Below are 26,297 nucleotides of genomic sequence, written 5' to 3'. Positions count from 1 at the left end.
ATTGGAGTTTGAACCCTGGACTCACAGAGGAATGTTTGGAGTAAGAATGATATTGACTTTTTCAGTGCAAAAGTATTGCTTTTAATGGTGTGGCGAGCTTTTATCATAACCATCATCTATTTAGTCTCTGATAGCACCCCCAGGGCCTAACGTTTGTTTTCTTTTTTCCAGTCCTTCGGTTACTCCCACTCCTGAACAGAAGGCCGTTTGGGACTTGGTACTAAAGCGTGTTGGTAAGTAGCAACCAACGATGCAAAAAGAAAGAAAGAACGTCAACACTTGACACCTGCATTTCACTTTTTATTATATAGTACACGAATTACCCCACAAGCGTTGTGCTTAAAAATTTTATTGTGTATAGATAGATAAAGGATGTGATGATGATGATGATGATGACGATGATTGATTGTAGAGTTTCAAATAATTGCAACCTTTTCAATCTAACGAACAAACGATACTTTCGGTAAATCTTCGATATGATCGCAATTAAAACGGTCAAACTTACCTTATTATAGGAATATAACGAGGCATTTTAACAACGCGAACAAAATTTACGCGTAATAAAATTAACGCGAATTTAGGAACAGTTCTGGTCAAATGCTTATATTAAAAAAGTTAACATACATGTTATTAAGGTGATTGCACGGAATTGCATTGCGCATCCTTGCTGCGCATAAGTTTTCGCGTCATTTAGCGCGCGCACGAGCGCGCGCGCACACAGAACACAACGAGATTCCCTTCAGGCTAAGCTCGGTAGGGAAATAAATGGGCGTTTTCTCTTAAACGAGCACGGTGACCCCCATTTTTTAATGCATTAATTTAAATGTCATACGGTTATCTACAATATATTGCGATTCAAAGAAAAGTTTAAAATTCTACATTGAGATATTTTAATTTTAATGCCGTAAAAAACACGTTTTTAGGTAGTGCCGTTAACGTGCGCACAAAGCAAAATCTTTAATTTCTTTTATTATCTTAATTCCTGTACAATTAAAATAGTTTTTAATATAAGATCAAAGTCTATTTTGTTGAACTAGACTTATACTTTAATGCAAAAATGATTTTTTTCTAGAAACAATAGTTCCCCATTCAAATTACTAGGGTTCCTACTATATACCTCGCGGGACGTATATTTACTATAATGCCCATCCATTTTACACAAAAACTAGCGCTGTGACCCACATTGTTTATTTCATCTTTTTAATGCTCATAACATAATTATAACCTGGACCAAGTTTCAGAAAATTTTTAATACTCCTTCTATTTCAGTGGAATCACCTTAACGCGAATTTTTGAAATTCGCGTTAATAACATGTATGTTTAATTTCCTATAATAAGGTAGTACTCAACGTCACGTATGAGAGTGTGAAGCGTAATGTGCAAGATGTGCTCAGTGAACTCTTACACGCGAGATTTTGTGCGAAAAAGGATAGTCGTTCCTGTAAACAACTTGGTTGACTGTGTCATCTGAATCTTTCTTTCTTTTCAGGAACCGAATCATCAATGTGCGAGGTTGGTGTTGACATGGTGATGGGGTCTCTTCTTCCCAGTCACTCAGATGTTCAGCTGTCTTGTCTGACAGGAGAGCGAATCAAGGTAACAGAAAATGACGCGTTTTTCATAACCAAAAACACCGTAAAAGCTCTATTAAGGGCACTTTCCATTTTTCCGAACTGGCCGGCCAGTCCGGTGGTTTTGAATATGAAATGGGCCTTTTCCACGAGATTTTCCCACAAATTCACCATAGCAGTGTATAATATTTATGTATTGACTGATTGGACAGGTCGAATCTGACTAACAACAGAATTCTGTTCTCGGACATACCGGTCTGGCCGGCCAGTTCTGACTTATGGAAAGCGCCCTTGTCACTGTGTAGTCGCACACTTTGAGACCGCTACACAACGTAGCATTAGTTGCGTAACTGGTCGTCAGAGAGAGCACATGAAGTCGTGTAGTTTTCCATGTTGTTAATCCTCGTACGTTGAATAAAGACCTTTGTGTTTACTATGGGCACGACTCTTCCGTCTACAACGCGGGGGGGGGGGGGAGGGATATATCTTTTAGTAGAAACCATAAGAGTGGGGGGGGGGGGCAAACTTGTTTTCTCACCGAAACTGCATACAAGTGACAGGAGACATTTTTTTTTTCATTCCGACTTACTGAGTGTTTTTTGGTTTTTAGGGTCAGGCGTTTTTCTTGAACGACGGACGCTCCGTGATGTCGTTAAACAACGCGCTTATGTGGGCAAAGGTGAACGCCTTTTCCTTGGTAGGAAATGGAGTACGTCTTGAGCCGTTCTAACGAACAACAACAGCAGACGCGACAACTGAAATAGCTGCTGCAACGCCGGGCGAGTGTCTGTGTACGTCCAGGGGAATGAACAAGTGAACCGTCAAACCTCCGCTCCGTTACACGTTTCTGCGTACGGACGCCGCCCAAGCGTACGCCGATGCCACATAAAATCTGATGCACCGCCTTAACAGTTATTGAATTTTTAAGTTATTTTTAAAAGTAGTTTTACCTTTTTAGAGTGCTACAGTGCAAATTTTGTAAACGCTCTACTTGAGAACAAATGATTCTAGGATAGAAATCGTTGATGTCTTAACAACGTCGGCTAGATAAACCACAAAAGTAAAGGAAAGAGAGAAAGAGGTCTTATCTTAATGCGAAATTCTCCCAAGGAGGTGATGGATAATGTGAAACGATTCATGGACGTTCTTTGAATTGGACGAAGCACTTAGTAAGAAGGTACCACACAAATTACATTGGTTTACTTATCATTACCGTAAAAGCAAAACCAAGTAATCGTATCTGACCAATCACAACAAATCTCGGGAACAAACGTAAATGACGTATATTCAGCCAATCAGAAGTCGAGATGCAACCGATGCCCTGCGCGGGAAAACATGTAGCTGGCGTCTAGCTGGTACTTAGCGCGGGAAAACCTGCATAAGCCAAGTCACCACTCGGTTTCATCCTTCTTCTGATTGGCTGAAAAAACACATTTGTTTTGATTGGTTAGCAATGTTGGCATGTTGCGCAAGTTTTTTGTGTAACCATTTGTAGCCTGAACAAACACAAAAACCAAAGCAAGTCAATCGCTACAGATTGTCAATCCATACTCACTCTGGGCTTATTTATTTTCGTAAGAAAACTATTTTCAGTCCTCTAGTTTTAATTTATTTGTAACAAAACGTGATGTTTATAGTTTTTCGTATTTAATGGACAGATTTGTTGCTGGCTCAACGATTGATTAGTAGAGTAACATTCGCCATTTTTTTAATGTTCTCTGTACATACGACAGGACCGATGCATTCCTTGGAAAGGAACTTGTATACTATTATTTTTCTAACTAGTTAGTGGGAATATATTTATTCTGACTAAGTTATTAACGAATGCGTGTATCTTTGCTCCATATTTTTATGGATTATTCGATAGATCAGACGTTGTTTTCTGTAAGTTTTAAGTTATCCTTTGCGAAACAAGAAAACTGTACGTAAAAATTGTTTTGTCAAGATTGTTCTTGGCATTTTTATTTGAGAATGGACCTTTCTTTAAGGAGGGCTTCAACAAGGACTGAATACTAAACGATATTTCTGATGTGTGAGAGTTGACCTCCGGTCACATCTATTTTTGGTTTGTATAAATCTTGCTAGATTTTGTGGTAGCATACATACTTTAATTCTGAAAGTACAAGATGAGTATATTAGTACATTTTTAAATGCTGTAAGATCAACTGAAATAAAGATCAATGTCTAGTGTGAGAAGTATTGTAAATGTTTTTTGGGGTTAATAGCGAAACTAGTTGAGCGAAACGTATTTTTAAGTGTGAAAAGGTGTCAACAGGAAGGAACCCCTTCAAAACCGCGGAGTCAATTCAAGAAATACACGTGCTCACTGTCAGGAAAACTCTGAGACAATTCTATCTTGTACGTGAAAGAGTGCGTCCCTTTTAAAAGCGGCCTTCACATGACAAACTATTGGCCAACTCGTGTTGGCAAACTGGAGTTGGTGTGTGAACGACGCAGTAACTGTTGGCGACAAAATAGAACTTGTCTCTATTCTCACCAACAGTTTGCCAACTTGTTTGCCAACTGTTGTTGTTCGTTCACACACACCAACTTGAGTTTGCCAACATGAGTTTGCCAACTTTAGTTTGTCGTGTGAAGGCCGCTTAATTAAGCTTCCATTTTTAGAACAACAACAAAAATAAAACACAACTTTCAGTGAAACATACACAAACCAGTTCTGGAGTCTTTACAGAGAAACAAAAACAACAATAAAACCAAACTTAGAAGAAAAACTTGAGTACAGGATCGGTTTTATATGATGCCATATGGTTAGCTCTACAATAAGTACAACGCAGGTTTAATACAAAACAACAGTTCACTAATTTCCGGCAATTACCGATTCTCGCTTATTTGCTTAAATCAAACCTCCGTTATACGGACGCTCGGGTGTGTCGCTTTGTTGTCTGTATTGTCATTACGTTTGATAATATTTTTCTCAAGATTCAATTCAGAGGCAAAAAACTTGGCAGTCAATTTAATTAACTGACCACAAAGAGGAAATTGTCTTGAAGTGCGTATCGAAGAGTCTCCGCGGATACTTCGAACTTGTAAAATAAAGTGTAAAATTCCTCTTGATTCTTCCGTGACTGTTCATGACCTTCAGAGTAAACAAACAATTTGCACACGACTTTAGTATTGCCATATAGGCCCTTGTATTAAATTCACACACGTACACTTTCCCAGTTTCAATTGAAGTGAACATTAGTTCCGTTGAATCTCATTTTCGCTCGAGAGTTAAAAATTTTGCTATTGGGAATTAACTTTACTCGCATGTATATTTGGAAAGCAACTACTGCATGCACATGTTCAAAAAGCCGCGGGCTGCACCAAGATATTTGCTTGTTTTGAAAACAGGACCCAAGCTGGGTATTTGATCATTTTTTCCGTCATTTTATTAATTTACATCTATACTAGACACGAGTTTTCTTATTCGCCCAAAGTGTGTTGCTCGAAGCACGCGTATGAACAATATCCTCTTCGATAACAGATCGTGTGATTCGATGCGTTCTGCTATCGTGTTAGCAGAAAACCCATATCTTCACAAGTGGGCTTCTAGTACTGTTCTGAAGTGAAACACGTACGCCGTCTTGTTTCAGCACTGTTTGATAGAGCAATTAGTGCTAATTCGTTTTTCGTTTATCTTAACTTTTGATCTTATTTTCAAGAGCAGTGGCCGAGAGGCACTGGACTTTTCGTCCGACTTCACTCCTCGCCAAAACCGCGATGTATTTTAATACAGTATAAAGGTTTGTGTAAGATTTTATTTTGATGTTATTTTAATATTTATTTACCGTCTGCAATTTATGGGGCGGCTATATTTTTAGCTTTTGTGGGATGCCGAAAGCAAAATACTCATAGCAAAACCCGCGCGACATAAACAAAAATTCGATAGGGGCAAATTCAGGGCGGGACTTCGTCTCGCTTTAGAGGTCGATGCGTTATATCTTTACCCAGAGCTGACTGGAAACTACGTTTTTAGAGCAGTTAAGAAATCATGACGACAATATTAAAAGCAAGGGCTGACATAAGGCTGAGAGTTTCGTTAGTACGATTCACGATTCAATTCTGTTATCGTTTGCATGCAGAAGATTTCAGTTTGCAATTTAAGGGCGCTTGGTTTTCAATTATGTGAAGGAAATTACAGTAGAACGTTTCCTTACAATTTAATATTAAGACATTTAATGCTGATACCTTCATAGTGGCGGTTAATACACGTCACAAACTCAAAGAAGCTCAACTCAATACTAGATACTGGCAGAAACAAATTAAATATTTGTTCAAGATTTTTTATCCGACTCACCTAGTGAATGTACACACGGAATTTAATTTTAATTGCGAAAATTTTATCGACCTGCAATGAACTTCGTGCTGAAAATTATAAGGGGGTCATTTTTTTTAGCTAATTAGAAAATGAAAAAGTTTCATTATTTATGTTTGGGAAAAAAAGGGGGAATTAAAAAATGAATATAGAAAACTTCAAACTTTTCAAGAATTTTCAGTAATGGAAAAAAAAAACAAAGAAAAAGAAAAGAACGAAATATAACAGAAAAATAAACAAGCCGTTTCCTCGTCCCTCGACTCACCAGTTGTTCACTCCACGTGCTCACCGTGTGATTTTTACGGTAAGTCCTTCGAAATACTTACTCAACAACGAAAGGTAAGAGGTTAACGGTGACCGCAGCCGAAAAAAACTTGCTTGAGGTAGTACCATTTTGGGTCATCCAAGGTTCAAAGCACTCTTATTTGGCTCTGTTATTACGTAGAGTCCACAAGCAGTCAGATTAGCATCCATACTGTATGGAAACAGACGTAACAGTCTCGAGCAGATATCTCTCCAAGCAGAAGATTTGAGATTGAAGGCAAGTTGAACTTTCGGGTTGTTTGATCTTAAACATCTACAAAGGTACCGCATCAGTTAAGATATTTGACTATGCTAAACACTTGTTGATCATAATAAGAGTTATCTTCGAATTTATATTAGAAATTAAAGCTCGCTAGGAGAACGACCTAGAATATTCTGAGCTAATAAAGAAAGCAGTAATATGCTTTCCTTGCAAACAATGCCCGCCGTTGAAGCTTTCGGACCTTTCGCATAAGAATGGAACTTTCTTCGATATAAACTGTAGAATTTTAAAACTTCTCCGTAAGGTTCGGGCTTCTGCTACACTGTATAACATGACTTTTTTTTCAACAGCTTTATTTTGCATTCGGGAAGGAGCTCGATTCGTTTTTCAGAAAGTTTTGCGGGATCTATTTTTGCCATTTGGAAACTACTGATATTTTCGGGAACAAGTAAAATCCGAACAAGTTGTGTAGCTAATAAAACTAAACGAAAACTTACAGCATGTATCAGATATAAAATTGTTTAAGCATATTTTTTTCTGAATACAGGTATGGTACGGCCAGTGAGTAATTAATTGTTCGTTGAAACCGGATGTAAATACTAGTTCACGATCATGCAATCCTAAGACATACCGGTAATTGCGAACTGAGTGTTTTTTTCACTGAGCTAGGGCGTGGCACGGTATAAATGGCAACTGTAAGTTACAATTCAAGCAGTTCTTTACAAGGGGTATTTCCGGACATTTAACTATTTTTTTTGTTTCGTTATTTCCTTAAAGAGTAACAGAAACAATTTTGATCACCCAAGAATAAATTAATTGAGGAAACTCATTTGCGTGTCGTTCATAACAGCTATAAAATCAAAACATAGCAATATCAATTGATTTTCTTGCAGATTGCGAGCGCTCTGCTTCAACGCATGCAAACATGACAAAACAGCGCAAACAACCCGCAGAACCGAGGACAACTTATTGAACTGTAAGACAGGATATTTTAAAATATTTTTCTGAGGAAGATTGACGGATTATATTACGAACGACATTTTATAAAAACATTCGTCATTTTTTCCAAGACGCGGCGTTCATTACGTAACAATTCAAAACACAGAGAACTGAACCCGTCTTTATTTTGAGAAACATAATCCCTCATGCGACCATAAAAACCCTTGTTCCTGCCCCTCACACAACGCTAATCCAATAATGGAACGTAAGACGATAAGTAGAAAATATATCGTGATATAATCAGTTTAATCCCGTTATTATTAACCTGGATCGTGTACTAGGTGTTAATCCACTTATTTCATACCGTATCACTTGAACGTATTACTTGGCGGCAGATTTCCAAAGATTCGATTAGTTATTTCCGCTCATGAAAACTGTGGCTTTGACCTTGAGCAGTGAAATGACAGAGTAGAGCATTCTATTAATGTATCGGTCCATTCCCGGTTTGTGGTTTTTGATAGGAAGTTTCGCTATATCAAGCAAATCAAAATACTCTCATTTTTTGAGTGTAGAATCGTGTTTAAATCCTAGGAAAGACCGATGACACGCTAAGCTTGCATGTAGCCGTAGGCTCTGCTACACACTGTGAGTGCATCGAAACTATTATGTACAAGACGCTACTGTATTTCAAAAATCCAGACACCACACGAGTTAGAGGAAGTTTTGGCGGCGAAACTGGGCGAAAAGGCTATAATTGATTTTTCACCCCCTGTTAACGTGCACTGGTCGAGATTTCATAACAAGCAAGTCTATCGTAGTATTTGCATGTATGTACATTTTTTTAACCGGATTTTTTACGCGTACTCGGCGAGAGCAGCACGGTTTTTGTTTTGTTTTTTTTTGTTTTTATTATTATTATTTTTTTTTTAAAACAGCGTTTCAAGTCTGCTTGAGACCCCTAGAGAGTGGTTTTCCGGGCGTCGATTCGGGTCACGAAGATTAAAATTACGGCTGCGAAATAGACTATTTAAAGCGTTATCTAGATAAAAATTTTTATTATGGAGCTAATAGAGTGTTAGTTGATTTATTTTTACAAACTTTCGAGTCTGCTTAGAAAGGTCTAGAGAGTGGTTTTCCAGGCGAAGCCGCAAAGGTTGCTTTGGGTCATGAAGATAAAAATTTAATACGGCTGTGAATTGGAAAAGACTATTCAGAGACTTAGCTTCATGAAATTTAGAAAATTTAAAAATTATGGAGCTGATCGAGTGCTAGTCTTGCTGTCCGTCCGCGGGGCGGGGAGAGAGATAACTGATCTTGACTTTACGGTTTCCCTTCACCTTGACTGTGAAACTGAGCTGACGATCTCAGTATACCAACTTCCGGAATTCTTGTGGTCTCTCGCTGATACAAGTATTCAAAATGTTTTAGAACCTCATCGTGTTATTATTTATTATGAATGTATCAATGTTAAGCCGCTGGGGGGGGGGGGGGGAGGCCCGGGCATTTGAACTTAGCTAAGACTTTCTGTTCAAATGCCCAACCCCAGGGCATTTGTGGATGTTCAAAGAGTACAAATATTATAATAAAATGTCATAAGAAAGTCCATTCAAACGGTCAAAAGTCCCCACTACGGGCAAACAATTGCTGTCAAATACCCTGCCTATGCCCGGCCCCCTCCCCCCCAGCGGCTTAACATTGATAGGCGCATAAGTTTTACGGCATTTGCAAGAGCTCTGTTTCCGGACGTAGTGTTTACAATCCGCTAAGGTGGCTTTATTTCTATTTCTCGCTTTCGTACGCGTATACCAGGACATACCGTCATCACTTATTGGAAGCAACCTTCAAGGTAATCACAAAATCTCTGTGCTCACGGTTATAAAAACTACCAATTGATGCAAATGGTACCAGGCCTACCATACGGGAGGGGTTGGTGTTACTGAAGGAAAAGAACATGCAACATCCTGAATAGGTCACCCCCTCTCCCGAGGGTAGGTCAAAAGCCACATAATTTAATTTCGCCAACCAGACAAAAATGACGCCCAAAATATCATGTTCTTTTTAGATAATTTCATATCCCCAAATTCACTGTATCAAGCATAAATGAATCATATGAAAACATGAAAAAGGGATTACGTAATTCGTTATGACTGTGCGTGTCAGATGTAAAATACGATAAAATATTTGACTAGACTATCCTTTCCATCTGATCTTATTCTTAAGCTTAACCTGCTAAAAATACCTGACAGAATATTACTTCCTCTTTACCCCTTCGCCAAAGAAATTATAGTGGGAAAATTTTAGTGCTCCCCCAAATACTAATCGCGCGCACCAATCGCAGTCACGACACGCAACTCTTTGTTTTTGCCGCCAGAACCTGGACTTTTCCCGAAACGTTCTCTCCAGCACCTTAATTTTCCTGGCGTGCATCGCCAGCCGAGTTTGCAAACAACTCCAAATATCTAATAGCTGAAGGGGGACAGGATATGGGCGATGAGTGATGATAATTGTGAAATTAACCTGGAGGTTGACTAAAATTTTTCATGCGAATCACTTTAATATTAAAAGACAACATAAATTGAGGGTAAGTTTCCTACTCTGTCATCAGAAGTAATATATTAAAACAAGCTACCCATTCCCATTCGAAACACCTAAATCTGCTAAGATTAATGCTTTATATTTTAATGTGTTTAATGCTCTCCAAACAAAATAAAGATAAAAATACAAAATGTACTTAATATCGATTGTAGCCTTTGAAATCCACTTGTAACCATGGCGCCGAATGGTCTCTCAAGAGTGTATCAACATAACGAAATTGTTAAAAATACTACACTTTGTTTTCCTCGGCCTCATTTCTATAAATAAAGCGTTGCATGGTTGATATTTTTAATTGCTGTTAATTCAGTATAGTATTTCGCATTAATTACTATCTATTCATATTCTGATCACGTTTTTTGCAAACCGCATGGCAAGAAATTCTATCCTATGTGGACAGGGGGCATTTTGAAAGATTTTCAAATCTTCTCCTCAGTTTTCAATACTCTTGCTACGAAGCTTTGATTCTTCAAACAAGAATGTTACCAATATGTTGTTGTTTTTTGCTGTAAGTTGTTTTTGTCGGAAAATTTAACCAAAACAGATTACGTATTAGCGTGTTTTTTTCCGGAAAATGCTTTTCCTTTGCGTTTTCGAATTCCAAAGCGGTTACGCTTGAGCGTGTAGCGTGGTCTTTCACTAACCAATCACCTGCACTGCGATGCTGTTGTCATCTGCCAATCATGCCACAAAACCATAACCAGTCGTGACTTGGTTTTCCCGCGCTTTCGTGTTTTCACATATCGCCTGGTTTTATTATTGTGGTTGACATTTTTGTTATTATTCACTTGAGGCTTCAGTTTGGTCTTTCCTTTTCATAACACAATTACAACTGAAGAAAAATATTTGAAAGCCGCTCTAAGTTGATTACCAAATGTTGCTAATTTTTGCGTTGCCACATTACAGTGTATAAACTTATTTTCAGACTTGAGATGTCTGTTTAGTGCAGAGTAAAGATTTTGCTAAGCTGTATTTATTTAGGGAAAATTCTAGGTTTTTTCTTTTGAAGATCAACTCGAAATGGTCAAAGTTCAAGAATTTATCCGGAAATCAAAACTCTCACGAAGTACAATAGTCGTACTTGGACTTTTGTACTTTTCAAAGCCAGAACATGTTGTGTATTAAAATAGTAAAAGGAGACAGGCTAAATGTCTGATCGATACATTTAAATAAAACTCATCCAGTTGGTTAAAGTACCATCACACAGCTATATGGACAATAAACGAGGGGATTTTATATTATCTTTCCGGTATTATATAATTATGACGGAAGAAAAGCTTTTGAGATTTGATTTCCTAAACGTCGAGACCGTAGAAACATGTCACAAATGTGACGAAACACAACCAAAATCATAATCACAAAAAACCTTCAAGTTCATTTGGTAACCAAAGTTGCACTCATTTTTTGCAGATTAAAATATAGATAATTACGATAAATGTCTGATGTACCTAGCTGCGAACTTAACATCTAGAATGCCCTAAGACAATACTACCAACCTTCGCGAGGGGGCTTTATTCATTTTCGGAGTGCCGGCTTCTCCTTTGGTTTCAAGATACTTTTTTATAATCTTTACCGGTGAAGTAATATTTTTGTCGATTTCGCACCCCTAATTTTATATCGTTCCCAGTCAAAAAAGTACGAAAACGTTCAATTGTTTTTCGCGTGACAAAACTGGTTGCTTTAATATGTTAAAGCCGTTTAAATGGGATATCGGCGGCGTTTTCTGTTTATAGACTGACTGACATATGAGGCCATCACGCACATGCAACGAAACTCGCCATGTCATTCTAATAATCGTTAAATTCGAGTACCGTGGGAACGTCAAAATTAAAACACGCTAGCAACCATTTTAATCGACATAAAACGCCATTTCTCCGACATTTTGTAAAGAGCCATTTCAATGCAGAGCTAATCGAAGTTGTTTTGGGGTTTTGGGTTGCTAAGACGCTTAGAATATCAAGGGTTATTTGATTATGGCATAAATCTTGAAAGAATTCAAATATATTTCCGATATATTGTCTCTTCGACTTGCCCGATAACAGATAGCATAGGTAGATAGGAAGGTCTTCTGAGACGGGTCAATTTTTAATATCCTTTACTATGAGTTTTTGTCAGCCTTAAATAGTTTTGCATCAATCTATTCGGCTGAAAAAGGATTTTGTTTAATGAACATCAAAAACTATCCTTTCAATTTGTTACAGCGTTAGTGAGTTTCCGTAATATACTATAGGGAATCAGTCGGTCTAAAATAATTCATCCGCACAAAGCCGAATTTCAATATTTTGGCCCAAATTTAATTGTTCAAAATCATGCAAGCGGCAAATCACAAAGTCGCATTGATAAAGCTTTTAGAATTGGATTTCAACAAAAGCCATTTGTTACACGAATATTGATTTAAACTGCACGTTAACAGCTCCGAAACTTCCAAAGGTGTTAATTTTATACTACTAGCAAGTGTTGGTTTCCTCTAAAGAGCAAGAGGAAATGTCAATTTCCTTTACGTAACGAGATCTTTGGGAAATAACTAAAACATGTCTTATTTTTGGCTCAAAGAATTAATTAGAATACTGTCTTTAAACATAACTCCCGAGGAAATGAGTTTTGATGGCAAATCACGATGGTTTCTGTGGGCAGGATCACTGAATCAAACATCAAGATTTAAGTTCTCCTTTGCTCTGTCCCATACCTAAACAAACAGAAATGCGATAAAGCGAAATGTTTTTGATGATTTTTCTCTTCAAAACGAAGCACAGCTAGTTAAAGAGTTATGAGTTTAGTAAACCGCCCGACTACCACAGGTCATAACCAGTATTACGCGGTTAGGTGCAAAGTCAATTTTCACCTAAATGCCCTTGGGCGTTCAAAACATATTGATCTTTAGGATTATTCGGGGAAATCAAATTGAAATCGAATTATAGGTTCTACTTACCATACATTTTGCTAGTTTCATCCGTGAAATTCGCAATTTTAATTTGAATATTTACCGCGTAATTATGTTTGTCTTTCCTGCGAGCCTTAATTTTGTACATTGTTCATCGGTTGCTTGGCAACAGGCTTAGCGTGAATTTACATTGCCATTATCGAGTAAAAGCCCGTGCAACCAATTGGCTTTCTTTCTTTGACAGCTTTTGTATTTGCTGTCGAGATTTCGCGAAATTAATAACAATTTTTTTCTTACCTAATGGCTAAACAATCAATATGGCTGACATCGAGGGCAATTCATCAATTCGGTAACTGAAGTGGTTTTAAAATTCTTCTTTCGTCAAGACACGTCTGGTTTTGATATTTGTATTATTGTACCACTCAACGACTCTCTCTGTTTCTATATTTATACTGGAGAAAAAAATTCATTAACGCCATTATCATGTTTTAACGGTCATCTCTCAAGGGAATAATGCTATTTTGCCTAAAAGTGTGCAAACAGAAAATCAAGATCGCGCAAAGTGAAGAATTTGAAATATTCACAGTTGGAGACTAAGTATACCAATTGTATGTATGTTTCCTCTCGCCCGGTGAATGTTTTCTTCATTAGAAGAGAAAATTCATTGACATTCTCGAAAGCCATTCAAGTGTTGAAACTATTTGATTACAAATCAGTTGGTCACGTGACATATGCGAATTTCATACAGAACGCTGACCAACTTCGGAATATCATACGGTTGAAACACCATCTTTAAAAGTGGATTTTTACCAGAATAGCCTCTTTTCGGGAGCTTCTTGACGGCCAAAAGTGAACTTCCTGCAAAGATAAGTGCGTCGACGGCAGATCAGAAAGGATTTGAACGGTATTTTTCGTCTTTCAGATCGATCTACAAAGAGCCGAGCGGTTTCCGTTGTGGTCGATGCTTGTTCTATTGTTGGCGAGTGCCGAATCGAGCTTGTGATGGCGTCGTTTAGTAAACTAGCGGCTTAGAATCCTGCCGTACGACCTATGGATGTGCTTCAAACCTTCTGGAAATTGTACAACTCACAACACAGGATGTAAAGGGGTATTATTTTGCGTGGCACGGCAAGAAATGAACTATGAATGATTCAGAACGGACGTGTATTCCGTGGAATGTATGCCGATTTAGAACGAAACTGTGGCTGTGGTACGTTGTGTTATTATGGACAACATGCGTGTTTGATCTTCATCCATGTCTCACCAGCGCATCAACAGTAGCCACTTTCTATATTTCTGAAGGACTCCCAAAAGGATCTGTTGTCGGCAGCTTGTCACACATCAACTTCGACATCGTTTCAAGCATCACTCCAGACGCAGCAAAAGGAAACTTGAAAGTCGATCCAAATACGAAGATCATTACTACAAACGTTGTTTTAGATCGCGAAACCGTTCCAAACTACGTAATTTCTTTACTGGACATCAGTACTTTCGTATCTTACACAGTTCTAGTGAATGTAACCGATGCCAACGATAACATTCCGAAATTCTCGAGTGATGTTTACCATTTGGAATTGTACGAGGAAGGCTCCGTGCAGCAGCGAATCAAGGCGACGGACAAGGATTTCGGCTCAAACTCAACGCAGAAATATACTATACTTTCTGGAAACGTTGGCAGTGTTTTCAAACTGACCGAGTTTTTGGATAGCAATGGCGGTTTGTGCGCGGATCTTGGTTTAGTTCAAGGAAAGGTTCTTGATCGAGAAAAGCGTGACTCTTACTTATTGAATGTGTCTGCCAGCGATGGCGGCGCACCGCCGAAAACTGGTTTCACATTACTCAACATTACTGTACTAGATATAAACGATCATAGTCCAATTTTTGCGAACAAATCTTACTCAGCCAGCATTGATGAAAATTCAAGAATTGGAACATCGATTCTGAAAGTTTTGGCCACTGATAATGATATTGGCATGAACGGTGAGGTTTTGTATTCGATCGAGCGTGGCTCGCATTCTGATCCAGACAGAATCTTTAGCATTCACGAAAAGACCGGTGTTATTGTCAACAATGCCCTTTTGGATTACGAAAAGAAACATGTTTACAACATTTTTGTTCGAGCAAAGAACCCTGGTGTTCTGGGATCATCAAAATATGACGAAGCTGCTGTAGCAATTCATGTGGTGGATATTAACGACAATAAACCCGATATTCGAGTTGAATTCGAGCTTGGCGGAAGCTATCAAGTTTCCGAGGACGCTGGTATTGGAACTTCAGTCGCACGGATTTACGTTTCTGACAAAGATTCTGGCAAAAATGGCGAGGTTGATGTTACTTTACAAGGAGGAAATGGTCATTTTAGTGCTAAATCAGATCCTAACAATAATGTAGACATTATTGCAACTGCCAAAAAATTGGATAGAGAAAGGCAAGCGACTTATACCTTGAAAGTTGTTGCTAAAGACAGGGGTCAACCCCAGCAGACTTCACAGGAAAGTTTCATCATAAATGTCGGAGATATCAACGACAATCCGCCTGAATTTGATCAAGATGTGTTTACTGCTGTGGTATCGGAAAATGCTACCATTGGTTCAAGTGTTGTTGTTACTCGTGCTGCCGACAAAGACACTGGGTTAAATGCCAAGTTAGCTTACAGCATCTCCTATGTACCACAAGCTTTCAAAACATGGTTTCAAATCAACCAGACTACTGGAGAAATCCGTACCGCTGCAATGCTAGATCGCGAGAAAGTTCCCCGGGCCAAGTTCTTTGTCACTGTTACTGATTTAGGTGTTCCACCGTTAAGTGCCAACTGTACAGTTATTGTAAACATAACTGATGCTAACGATAATTACCCAGTCTTTAGCAGGGACATTTACTTTGCAACAGTTGACGAGAATACCGCTAATGGTACTACTGTCACGCAAGTGTATGCAAATGACAGTGACAGTGGTCTGAATGGAATTGTGCGCTATTCCTTGGAGATCAAGAATATTCCTTTTGTTATTGATCCTATAACTGGACTTGTAACAACATCAGGACAGATCGACTTTGAACGTCAATCGTTATACATGTTGAATGTTGTTGCTACTGATGGAGGTGGGCGAGCTACAATATCTGTTCTGAACATTTCCGTTATAGATGAGAATGATAACTATCCTGTCATAAGTCCATTGTTATACAGTGTATCACTGTATGAAAATTTGACAGTCGGGGATGTCGTAGCAACTATTCTGGCCAAAGATAATGATAGTGGCATAAACTCCCAACTGAGATTTTCTATTTCAAATGGAAACAGCGATGACCACTTCTTAATCGAATCATCAACTGGAATAATAACTTTGAACAAAGCCCTTGATCGGGAAACAAAGGACTTTCACAGATTTGAAGTGCAGGTTACCGATGGTGGTGGAAAAAAGTCTAAAAATTCAGCAGTTGTACGGGTGACAGTTCTGGATGTGAATGATGAGCCTCCTGTTTTTGAACCAAGCTTTTACAATTTCACCATAGTTGAAAACTCTGATATATACACTGTGCTTGGATCAGTTTATGCCTCAAGTAAAGATCTGGGAACTAATGCTGATATTTACTATTCAATCAGTGGAGGTGATGTCCACAATGTGTTTAAGATCAACTCTACTGGAACAATATTTACACGGAGTAACATTGACCATGAGAAAACTCCTCGGTTGTGGCTTAACATTCAAGCAGAAGATGGTGGCAGCCCTCCACTGTATGGCTTTGCTAATGTAAGCGTGACAGTAATAGACCTCAATGACAATTCTCCATCATTTACAAGTAGTATTATTGATGTCGACATTCTAGAAGACACCAGTGTTGGACAAGTGTTTTATAATGTGACTGCGCAAGACCCAGACAGTGGTTTGTTTGGACAAGTGAGCTACACTCTTCTCTCCAACCCTAATAACACCTTTGAACTGGCTCGGGATACAGGATCGTTGTCGCTGACACGCAGTATTGACTTTGAAGGCCCTAAGCAGTATTCAATTCGAGTTTTGGCAGAAGATGGCGGATCTCCGCCATTGAATGCCACTGCTACTTTTCGATTAACTGTCGTTGATGTGAATGATCACCCGCCCATATTCCCCAACTCGTCATACTCTACTCATGTGGGCGAGCGCACACCAGCAGGGACAAACATCTTGAATGTGACGGCATCCGATGCTGACACAGGAGACAATGCCAGAATTTCGTACACCTTTCAATCAGGTGTGGACACCGCCCTGTTTGGCTTGCGATCAAATGGTTGGATTTACATTAAGCAGGAACTAGACCGAGAGATCCAGGAAATTTATCGATTCACCGTGGTTGCAACTGACAAAGGAACTCCCCCAAAGAGTTCCACAGCTGATGTAACTGTCTATGTTGATGATGTTAACGACAACAATCCAAAGTTCACTTTGCAATCATACATATTCCCGGTCAACGAGAATGAACCAAACAGGACATTTGTTGGGCAAGTTTCTGCATCAGACAAAGATGCCGGAAGCAATGCCAAGATTGCATATAGCTTTGACCCTCCCAGCCCTGCCAGCCCTGTGTTTGTGATTGATCGAGACACAGGCATTATAAGAACTAACGAAGTTCTGAATCGAGAACAAAAACAGTCTTACTCCTTGATGGTCAAAGCGAGTGACCATGGGCGGGACCCCAGGGTGGCCCATGCTAAAGTCACCGTCACTGTTCAGGATCTAAATGACAATGCTCCTACCTTTAAGAAACTGTCCTATGAGAAGGCTGTATCTGAAGACATTGGAGTTGGGTCTTCGGTCATCACTGTCCAGGCAACTGATCCAGATGCCGGGTCTAATGGCATGATCACCTACTTTGCTGCCAGCACAACAAGTCTCTTCAGCATCAATGCCCAGACTGGAGTGATCACGACCGCAGCTCGCTTGGACCGTGAGAAGAATGAGCGTCACACATTAAATATTGGTGCTAGCGACCAAGGGAACCCCCCTCAGTCCACTGTTGTGTTTGTCACCATTCATGTCCTAGATGTGAATGACAACCCACCTCGCTTTGTCAACAACAGCTTCTTCGTGAATGTGCCGGAAAAGCAGCCAGTCGGATCTGTCGTGACCACCGTGACAGCCAAGGACATAGATGCCGGAAACAATGGTAGAGTGCGTTACACCATCGATCAAGGTAACGGAGGAAAAGTATTTGAAATAAACGCGACTTCCGGTGTTATAACCCTGCGCAAACCGCTGGACTTCGAGAGAAGAAGCAAGTATCAGTTGAGGATTGTAGCCAGAGACCAGGGACAAAACAGCCAGAGTAGCTTTCTGTATGTCACGGTGTATGTGCTTGACTCCAACGACAACAGACCTACCTTCGATAGGAATCCCGTCACGGTACAACTGCGTGAAGGCGTGCCAATCAACTACAACGTGACAACAATAAAAGCGCACGACTATGACTCTGGTCAGAACAGCTGGATTCGATATTCAGTCGATTCTCAGTCGCCGGGACCTCCGAAGTTTAAAGTGGATCCGTCGACAGGCACCGTTCAGACCATCGGAGAAATCGATCGCGAGTCGGTCGACGAATACACGTTGAACATCCGAGCCACCGATCAGGCGTTTACAGAATCCGAGCGTTTATCGAGTACCATAACAGTTTTCATCATTGTGGACGATGTCAATGACAATAAGCCAGCGTTTGTCTCGCCGAACTACACGTTTGTAATGGAGGATGAACCATTTGGTTACCCTGTCATCACCATCACCGCCATTGATCAGGACTTGGGCCGCAACGGTCGAGTTAAGTACAGGATCGTGCAAGGTGGCAGTAGAAATAGCTTCGGGAAGTTCTCTCTTGAGGCGGACACTGGTCTACTAAGGTTGCAGAGCGCGTTGGATTACGAGACCACACCCAAGTATGTTTTGAACATTTCTGCTACAGATGAAGGGTCCCCGCCTCAGTCCTCGTACCAGCTGTTGACTATATACCTGGTCGATGTGAACGACAACGCGCCGCAATTTCGCCCGAGTCTTTTCTTTGGCAACGTGAGCGAAAACGAACCCGTGGGTACCCCTGTGATGAAGATAAGCGCCAATGACAGCGACAGCGGGTCAAACGGAGCTCTGACTTACAGCATCCCGAGAGGAAAGGTGATTCCCAAATTTGCCATCAACAGTAGCAGTGGCGTGATCTACACGAATTCGACGCTTGACCGCGAGGAAAAAGACAAGTACCAGCTAACTGTATATGCCACGGACAACGCGTTCCCCTTTCGCGTGGGCACATGCGCGGTGACGATTAGAGTTCTGGACAAGAATGATCACGCGCCAATTTTCAAGTCTGCTCGCTTGAATTTGACTGTCTTTGAAGACCAAGCTCCCTCCGTGTTTCACACTTTAACAGCTCAAGATTCGGACATCGGTGAAAATGGCCGCGTGCGCTACGTTCTGAAGAGCGGCAACGAAGACAACAGGTTTTCAATCGGAGAGTTCTCGGGCGCGCTCTCGACCACGACCCGGCTCAACAGAGAAGAAAAAGCTCGCTATGATTTAGAAATAGAAGCAAGCGACGTCACATCTCCGTTTTATACTACCACTGCCTACGTGACTGTATTTGTTGGCGACGTAAATGACAATTCGCCGAAGTTCACGGAAGATCGTTACGAAGTAGACATCCGGGAACTCACAAAAATTGACTCTGTAATTCTCACCGTAACAGCAACTGACGACGACTCAGGGACGAACGGAGATGTCGTGTATTCCTTGAGCAATGACACGTTTGGCGTCTTCCGTATCGATTCTAAAACAGGAGCGATCTACACATTGCAGGGATTCAACTACCCGGTTCACAAAGTCTTCACCTTCCTGTGTCACGCAACCGACAGAGGCGTGTCCCCAAGGCGGGCATCTGTTGCAGTGCAAGTGTCAATCATCGACGAAAACAACCACGCCCCCGAGTTTGAGAAGATACCTTACTATAAACAGATCTCTTCTGTCACGCCAGATGCAGTGCTAGTAACAGTTAGCGCCACGGATGAGGATTCTTCATCGATAACTCAAATGACATACCGGTTTGTCAACGGAACCTCGCCGCAGTACTTTCACTTGGAAAGTAACACAGGGCAATTACGAGTCAAACAAGGCGTTACTAACATACCAAACGGAGCATACATTTTACACATTCTTGCTGATGATGGCGGTAACCTCACCGGAAGAGGAATCGTGGAGATTGTCGTTGGTTCCGTCACGGTCAATCCGCCACAGTTCGTGAACAGCACACCAGTGTTCGTTACCCTTCCCGAGAATAGCCCGAAGAATCACGAAGTGACCCGAGTGCTGGCAAGTGCTTCGCTGGCAAGTGCTTCGATAGTTTACAGCATAGTGGATGGCAACAGTGGTAACGCTTTCTATATCAATCCTCAAAGCGGTGTCGTGACAGTGTTGAACCAAGCGCAGCTCGATTATGAGAGATTGCGTTACTTCCGCATCCATATTATTGCGTCACTTCGAAGCGGCTCGTCACGAAATGATTACTTGACTTTGTACGTGAACTTGACTGATGTGAATGACAACAAACCAGTGTTTTATCCCGCGAATATTTCCGTTCAACTCACAGAAGACAATGCGTTGCTGTCCAGCAGTTTTTCACCAAGAACTGTCGCCACACTAACAACAACAGACAAAGATTCTCGAGATAACAACAAAATCACTTACGAGATCATTGCTGGAAACGTGAACAAAAAGTTCTCCATTAATCAACAGTCTGGTGTAATTACCACACAGGGCCTCATTGATCGTGAAAATCAGACATTTTACGATCTGGTTGTCAAGGCAACTGATGGTGGAAGCCCGCCGAAATCCAGTTTAAGTCACGTGTTTGTCAATATTATTGACGTCAATGACAACATCCCAGCATTCTCCGGGCCCTATTCCGTGGACGTTGATGAAGACCTGAAGGTTGGCTCTGTCGTGAAGCGTGTTACTGCCACTGACAATGACAAAAATCCAAATCTGGTGTACTCCTTCAGTAATGGCCAAAATAACCAAGACGTATTTCACATTGAGCGGTTGACTGGTGACGTTACCCTGGTGGTATCTCTTGACTACGAGCGGATAAAATCGTACGTACTAAACATAACTTGTAGCGACGGGACATATCAGTCAGAAACTACGCTATCCGTGAATGTTAAAGATGTCAACGATAATGCTCCTAAATTCTTGGAGAGCTCCTACCAGGCGACTTTGTCCGAAGCAACGGATGCTGGGACTTCAATCCTACGAGTCAGCGCCGAAGACGCGGACAGTGGCACTAACGGGCAACTCACTTACAAGTTCGTCACTTCCGTCGACGAATTCAGGATAAACGCCACTTCCGGTGTGATCTACACGGCGAAAAAGATCGAAACTGGAGTGCGAGAATCGCTTCTCTTCGTGGTCGTGTCGGCTACAGATCATGGCATTCCCCACTCAACACGCTTTTGTCACGGTGCAGATCAGAATCAACCGGAAACCACAGTTCAGTAAGCCTGCGTACTCGGCTAGCATTCCCGAAGACACAAAACCCGGTACGTCGGTGCTGACGGTTTCGGCCGTTGATGACTCCGGCATGAACGTGGCCAAGATTAGCTACGAGCTCAAATTTGGCGATCCCCAATCGCTCTTTCAGAATCGGGCGGCGCAGTGGTGTCATTGAAGTGAATAAGCGTGGCTTGGACTATGAAACGGAAAGTAATTATTTACTCGGGGTTGAAGCGCGCGATGACAGTACGAACAAGAGTGTTGTGGTTGAAGTGAACATCACCATTACTGACGTCAACGATAATCCACCGGTTTTCGATCCCACGATTTACATCGAAGAAGTCAACGAAGATGTACCGATTGGCACGACGCTTCTCCGAGTGAACGCTTCGGATAAAGACTCGGGAGCGAACGGACGCGTCGTGTTCTCAATCCTCACTGGGAACGATAAACAGTCTTTTGCGATCGGCAGTACGAGTGGTGAAATATGGACAGTCAAGAATTTGGACCACGAGAGCATAAAGGAACATAAACTGTCGGTACAAGCTAGGGATGAAGGTAAGAATCCTGTCGATTTTTATTTTAAAGTACCAATAATTTTATTGATCGGGTGAAAGAAGTCTTGCACACTCCGTACCACAGGACTTAATAGGCTTCTTTCAATATATTAAAATTCAGCTTGGTAGCGAAGCCTAGGGGACACAAATAAAAGAGATTTACAAGCATGTTTATTCATTTTTTTTTGGTTGTGTCCTCTAGGCCTCGCTACAAAGCTGAATTCTAATATATCAAAAGAAGCCTATTGATCAACTTAAACCGTGTTCATTTAATTCATTTTCCACACATTTGTTTTCCAAGTCCACAAGTAATTGTGGACACAAACATAGAGAAAACTGAAAGCAACTCCGAGAAACAGAGACTCCAGAAACAAATAACCGGTTTGTTGATGGGTGATGGAGGGAAGGGGAGGGGGAGGGCGTGTACATCGAACCTTGGCATCCATTGGAATTGTGCAAGACAAAATTGTGCGATATATAATCAGATTACATTCCAAAATCCTCTCATCTCCCTATCCCCACCCCTAACCAAATTAGCCTGCAAACGCAGACGGATTATTTCGCAGTAAACCGCCCCGCCCCCTTCCCACAGTTAATAAATAATCTTAAGAAAAGAAAGTGCGGGCAGTCACGTAACCATAGAGCAATTAGGTTAGGTGACTTTGTTTAGCAACCATGTAGTTACGAAAAACGGCGATTTCGTTCATTTCTCACACACGGGATTTCGCTTAAATTAGTACTTTTTTTGCCCGACTATCTCCTGCTGGCTTTTTAGGTGCTAGAATTTTTTTGTGCGACCATTTTAAATTGTCGACAAACAGTTTGAGGAAAGAAGCTTTTGTTTTGCAACAAAGTATATAGTGCGTCGCACTACAGAATGAAAGCAATCTGCTTGGAGTAAGACAAGTTAAAATCTGTTTATGTTACTTTTTTCAGGTCTCAAACCAAAGACTAGTCTTGCATCTGTGAGAATCAAAGTAGGCGACGTGAATGACAACATACCAGAATTCCACATCCCTCATCCCGAAGACGTGGCAGTGGAAGAAAACTCTCCCGTGGGAACATCTTTCTACGAGGTAACCGCCATAGACCGTGACTCTGGGAACAATGGAGCGGTCAAGTACAGCATCACCGGGGGGAGTGGCTGGGGCCTCTTTGTCATCAATAGTTTCAGCGGAATGCTCAGTACCAATGCTACATTTGACTACGAAGCTCGCTCGCGTTACTTGCTGGAAATCAAAGCTGAAGATGCGGGAAGCCCGCGTTTGGAAAACAAGATAAACCTGACAGTTTACATCAAGAGCGTGGACGAAAGTCAGCCCAAGTTTGAGAAGGATAGTTACAAGTTTGACATCCCTGGTAACGCGGAAATCGGTTACGTTGTCGGCCAGGTCGTTGCTACGGACGAAGATGGCGGCGAAGATGGAGTCGTGCGTTACTCATTTGAGTTCAGCAGTTCGGATGTGTTTGCAATCAATGCAACGTCCGGGATCATTTTCGTGAACAAGTCGCTAGAGGAAGTCAACAGCGCCGCGCGCAGACGAAGAAGTATTGAGTTAACCGAAGAAGAATCGATTAGGACACGGAGAGTTAGAAGAGAAGTAACCACTGTTACGCTACGTATACGAGCCGATAGCGGTAAAGCAAAGTCAAACGTTGGGCTGGCCTGGGTAGAAGTAGGAATAGATTTTGCCTGCGCTGGATGTTCGGACCACCGGAAGTAGAGATGACAGCGAGTGATGAAGGAATATCCGGAAGTACTTTGTCTATAATAATTGGCTTGGCAGTCCTGGCTGGGGTGATTTTAATCGCTTTTGTCATCGTTATGGCCGCCATTTATGTGCGAAAGAAGAAGAAAAGGAATCGACAACATCCACGCTTGCGTTACGATGGCTCATTTGATGAGATCACTGTACACCCACATGCTCCGAATGGAAATATCAACCATGTGGATTCATCTCTTGAAAACGTCTCCACTCCGCGCGGCTATTCTCAGGAGTGCTCCCCCCTGAATGGTCCGAGTGACTCGCCTGCCCGTGGAACCGAGTCTTCGGATACGCCGAACAGCGCGTCGAGTGGCCGAGGATCTTCCGAAGGCGTTGATTTCGACGATGCACATGCGCCGGTTATCGTTAATGGCGACATCGGAAGTCTGCATTCGGAGAATTACGTTAAAACTGTGGTGGGACCCGACTCGGGAATTCAACAGGATTCTGATCAAGTCTCCCAGCTTACTATCAGCGACGGAAGTAGCATGATGCAAGGAGAAGGCCTCGCGATCGATAAACATACGGACAAAATCGATAAGCTGCTCGCGCGGCTCGGAAGTCAAGAAAGTCTTCACGTGTTCGGCGAAGAAGGCGGCGGAGAAGCCGACGGCGGAGTTGACGTCAGTAATTTGTTATACGCGAAGCTTTCCGAAGTTGACGCCGACGAAGATGAATCGATTATTGACGGCATGAGACCGTATGTCGAAGAAGGACACGACCATCCTTCGTACGGCGGCTCGTTGAGTTCGATCGTGGGCAGTCGCGAGGAACTAACCGGAAGTTATAACTGGGATTATTTGCTGGACTGGGGCCCGCAGTTCCAGCCGCTAGCGGATGTGTTTTTAGAAATTGGTAAAATGAAAGACGACGCACCTCCGAAGAAAAATTTGAGCCTGAGCTTGCCTTCCAGTCGGGACTCCAGGAACGCGCCTGCGGGAATGGTAACAACAGACATGCTCTCCTCAGTCTCCTCACTTCCTCGCTCACCCATAAGTCCTCCGTCAACTCGCTACACTTCCCCGGCATTTTCACCGAACTTTACTCCGGCTATTACGCCGTTAGTGACTCGTTCTCCGTCGGTTTCTCCTTTAGACACGGGGGCATCATCCCCGGTATTTTCGCCCCCTACGGGGGCAACGCCCAAGTCGGGCTCGCGGCCGTCTTCAATGCATGTGATGCAGCTACGGAGGGACTCACATGACGGCTCGAACTCAGACTTGACTCATTCGCCGTCAATATCAGACAATGAATCCAATTTAGAAATCGATGTATAGCGAATTTTATCTTCTTAGATACCGTATTTTAATTGTATACCGTACGGAATTTTTTGCGCAGATATTGATCTTTATTTTCGCGGCGATAACAGATTACAAATATATCTTGGTTTTATTGGAGACTTTAAGAATTGAGCTTCACAATGATTTTAAAAGCTCTTTTAGAACGTTTTTTTTTTTTAAATACAAGAATATCGTTTTGTTTTAGCTTTCATGCAGTCGTGAATTTGAGTAGTTTTTTGTTGTGTGAAGGTTTTCTCTTAACAAAGCGATTCTTATTGTATTATATATATCACCCAGAGTATTTTCTATTTTTGTAAATAAGCGACAAAATCTTACGGCTCAGTTTTACAGTTTTCAGAATGTATATAATTAATGAACGAGTCAGAGTATTGGCCTTAACGCGAGAAATGTACTGATTCGTGCTTCAGAAATGATATTTTATCATGAGCTTGTATAATAACAAGGTTTTAACCTGAATAATAGAACAGTTTTGTATGAAAAGTTGTACAGTTTTAGTCCATTTCTTATTATGGGGAGATAGAAGTACAGTTGAATTTGCTATCTCGAACTCTCAAGGGAAATGAAAAATTGTTTGAGAAAGTGGGCAGTTCGAGGCAGCTGATAGTAAATGACTGAAAAAGCATATCTGAAGGAAATGGATTTGAGTTCGGGAGAGCGAAGAGTTTAAGATAAGCGAGGTTCAGCTGTATCGGTTGAAGACTAACTAGTAGTAGACTAGGTGGGTGGGTACGGGGCGGGGGGGGGGAGGGGTGCAGGGTAGGCAGGTAAAGATTAGCTCTTTGTTATTCAAACAAAGGTGGGTTTTCGACCGCGCCTTTCTAGTCCCATCTTTATTCTGGAAAAAGGGAGGAGGCTCGAGTCCCTCGGAACACTCTCGATTCTGGGTGGAGGGACTAAAACCCTTCAACCGCGCGTAAAACAACAGTTACCGAAGGGTGTACAATGATGTTGCTAAGGAGCGCGCGCATCCCTCTCGCGAGAAGTCCGCAAAAAGGATTTCTTTGATGGACACCGAATACTTACCCTACCACAGAGGTGGTTCTTGTCCAGTTCTGGTCCTCTCTCTGTCACGCAACGCTACGTTGTCACGCAACATAACGAAGCGTTGCGTGATACTAAGGTGATCCTCAAAGTTTTGTCGGAAAGATTTCCGCACAGCACCATACATTAATTATGCATGCAACTATTCCATACATAAACTATACACAAACAGCGATCATGAAAAGAACGAGTCAGTCAGAAAATTGTATGCGTGGGCTATGTATGAGGCTGTTCAGAAATCTTGCCGTTTTGTATGCATGAACTGTCGGAAGGAGGGGCAATCGGGTGCGATTGTTAGGGG

The 26,297-nt window shown here is 41.5% G+C and overlaps 2 protein-coding genes and 1 long non-coding RNA gene across 3 annotated transcripts in view; 2 read left to right on the top strand and 1 right to left on the bottom strand.

The window, feature by feature from the left end:
* Nucleotides 1-3,767, top strand: part of LOC144653822 (WD repeat-containing protein 17-like) — a 28,781-nt gene extending 25,014 nt beyond the window's left edge. The window contains exons 28-30 of the mRNA XM_078513927.1: nucleotides 172-233; nucleotides 1,490-1,596; nucleotides 2,182-3,767. Of these exons, the coding sequence (XP_078370053.1) occupies nucleotides 172-233; nucleotides 1,490-1,596; nucleotides 2,182-2,301 (289 nt within the window). The 3' untranslated portion in view covers nucleotides 2,302-3,767. The remainder of the gene's footprint in view (nucleotides 1-171; nucleotides 234-1,489; nucleotides 1,597-2,181) is intronic.
* Nucleotides 3,768-8,338: 4,571 nt separating this feature from the next.
* LOC144653939 (uncharacterized) lies at nucleotides 8,339-8,766 on the bottom strand. The gene is made up of 2 exons (XR_013570850.1): nucleotides 8,664-8,766; nucleotides 8,339-8,627 (listed from the first exon to the last, which is right to left on the bottom strand). It is a non-coding gene; the product is annotated as an uncharacterized LOC144653939 (long non-coding RNA).
* A 4,597-nt stretch (nucleotides 8,767-13,363) lies between these two features.
* On the top strand, nucleotides 13,364-23,631 carry LOC144654948 (protein dachsous-like). The gene is made up of 3 exons (XM_078515180.1): nucleotides 13,364-21,334; nucleotides 21,424-21,889; nucleotides 22,825-23,631. Exons 1-3 carry the CDS (start codon nucleotides 13,970-13,972, stop codon nucleotides 23,610-23,612), a joined length of 8,619 nt encoding a protein of 2,872 aa, XP_078371306.1. The 5' UTR covers nucleotides 13,364-13,969; the 3' UTR covers nucleotides 23,613-23,631.
* Nucleotides 23,632-26,297: the final 2,666 nt, after the last annotated feature.

Source organism: Oculina patagonica, chromosome 5 (assembly GCF_052425735.1).
Source record: "Oculina patagonica isolate OP01 chromosome 5, crgOcupat, whole genome shotgun sequence".
NCBI lineage: Eukaryota > Metazoa > Cnidaria > Anthozoa > Scleractinia > Oculinidae > Oculina > Oculina patagonica.
This window is presented reverse-complemented; position numbering and strand designations above follow the sequence as displayed.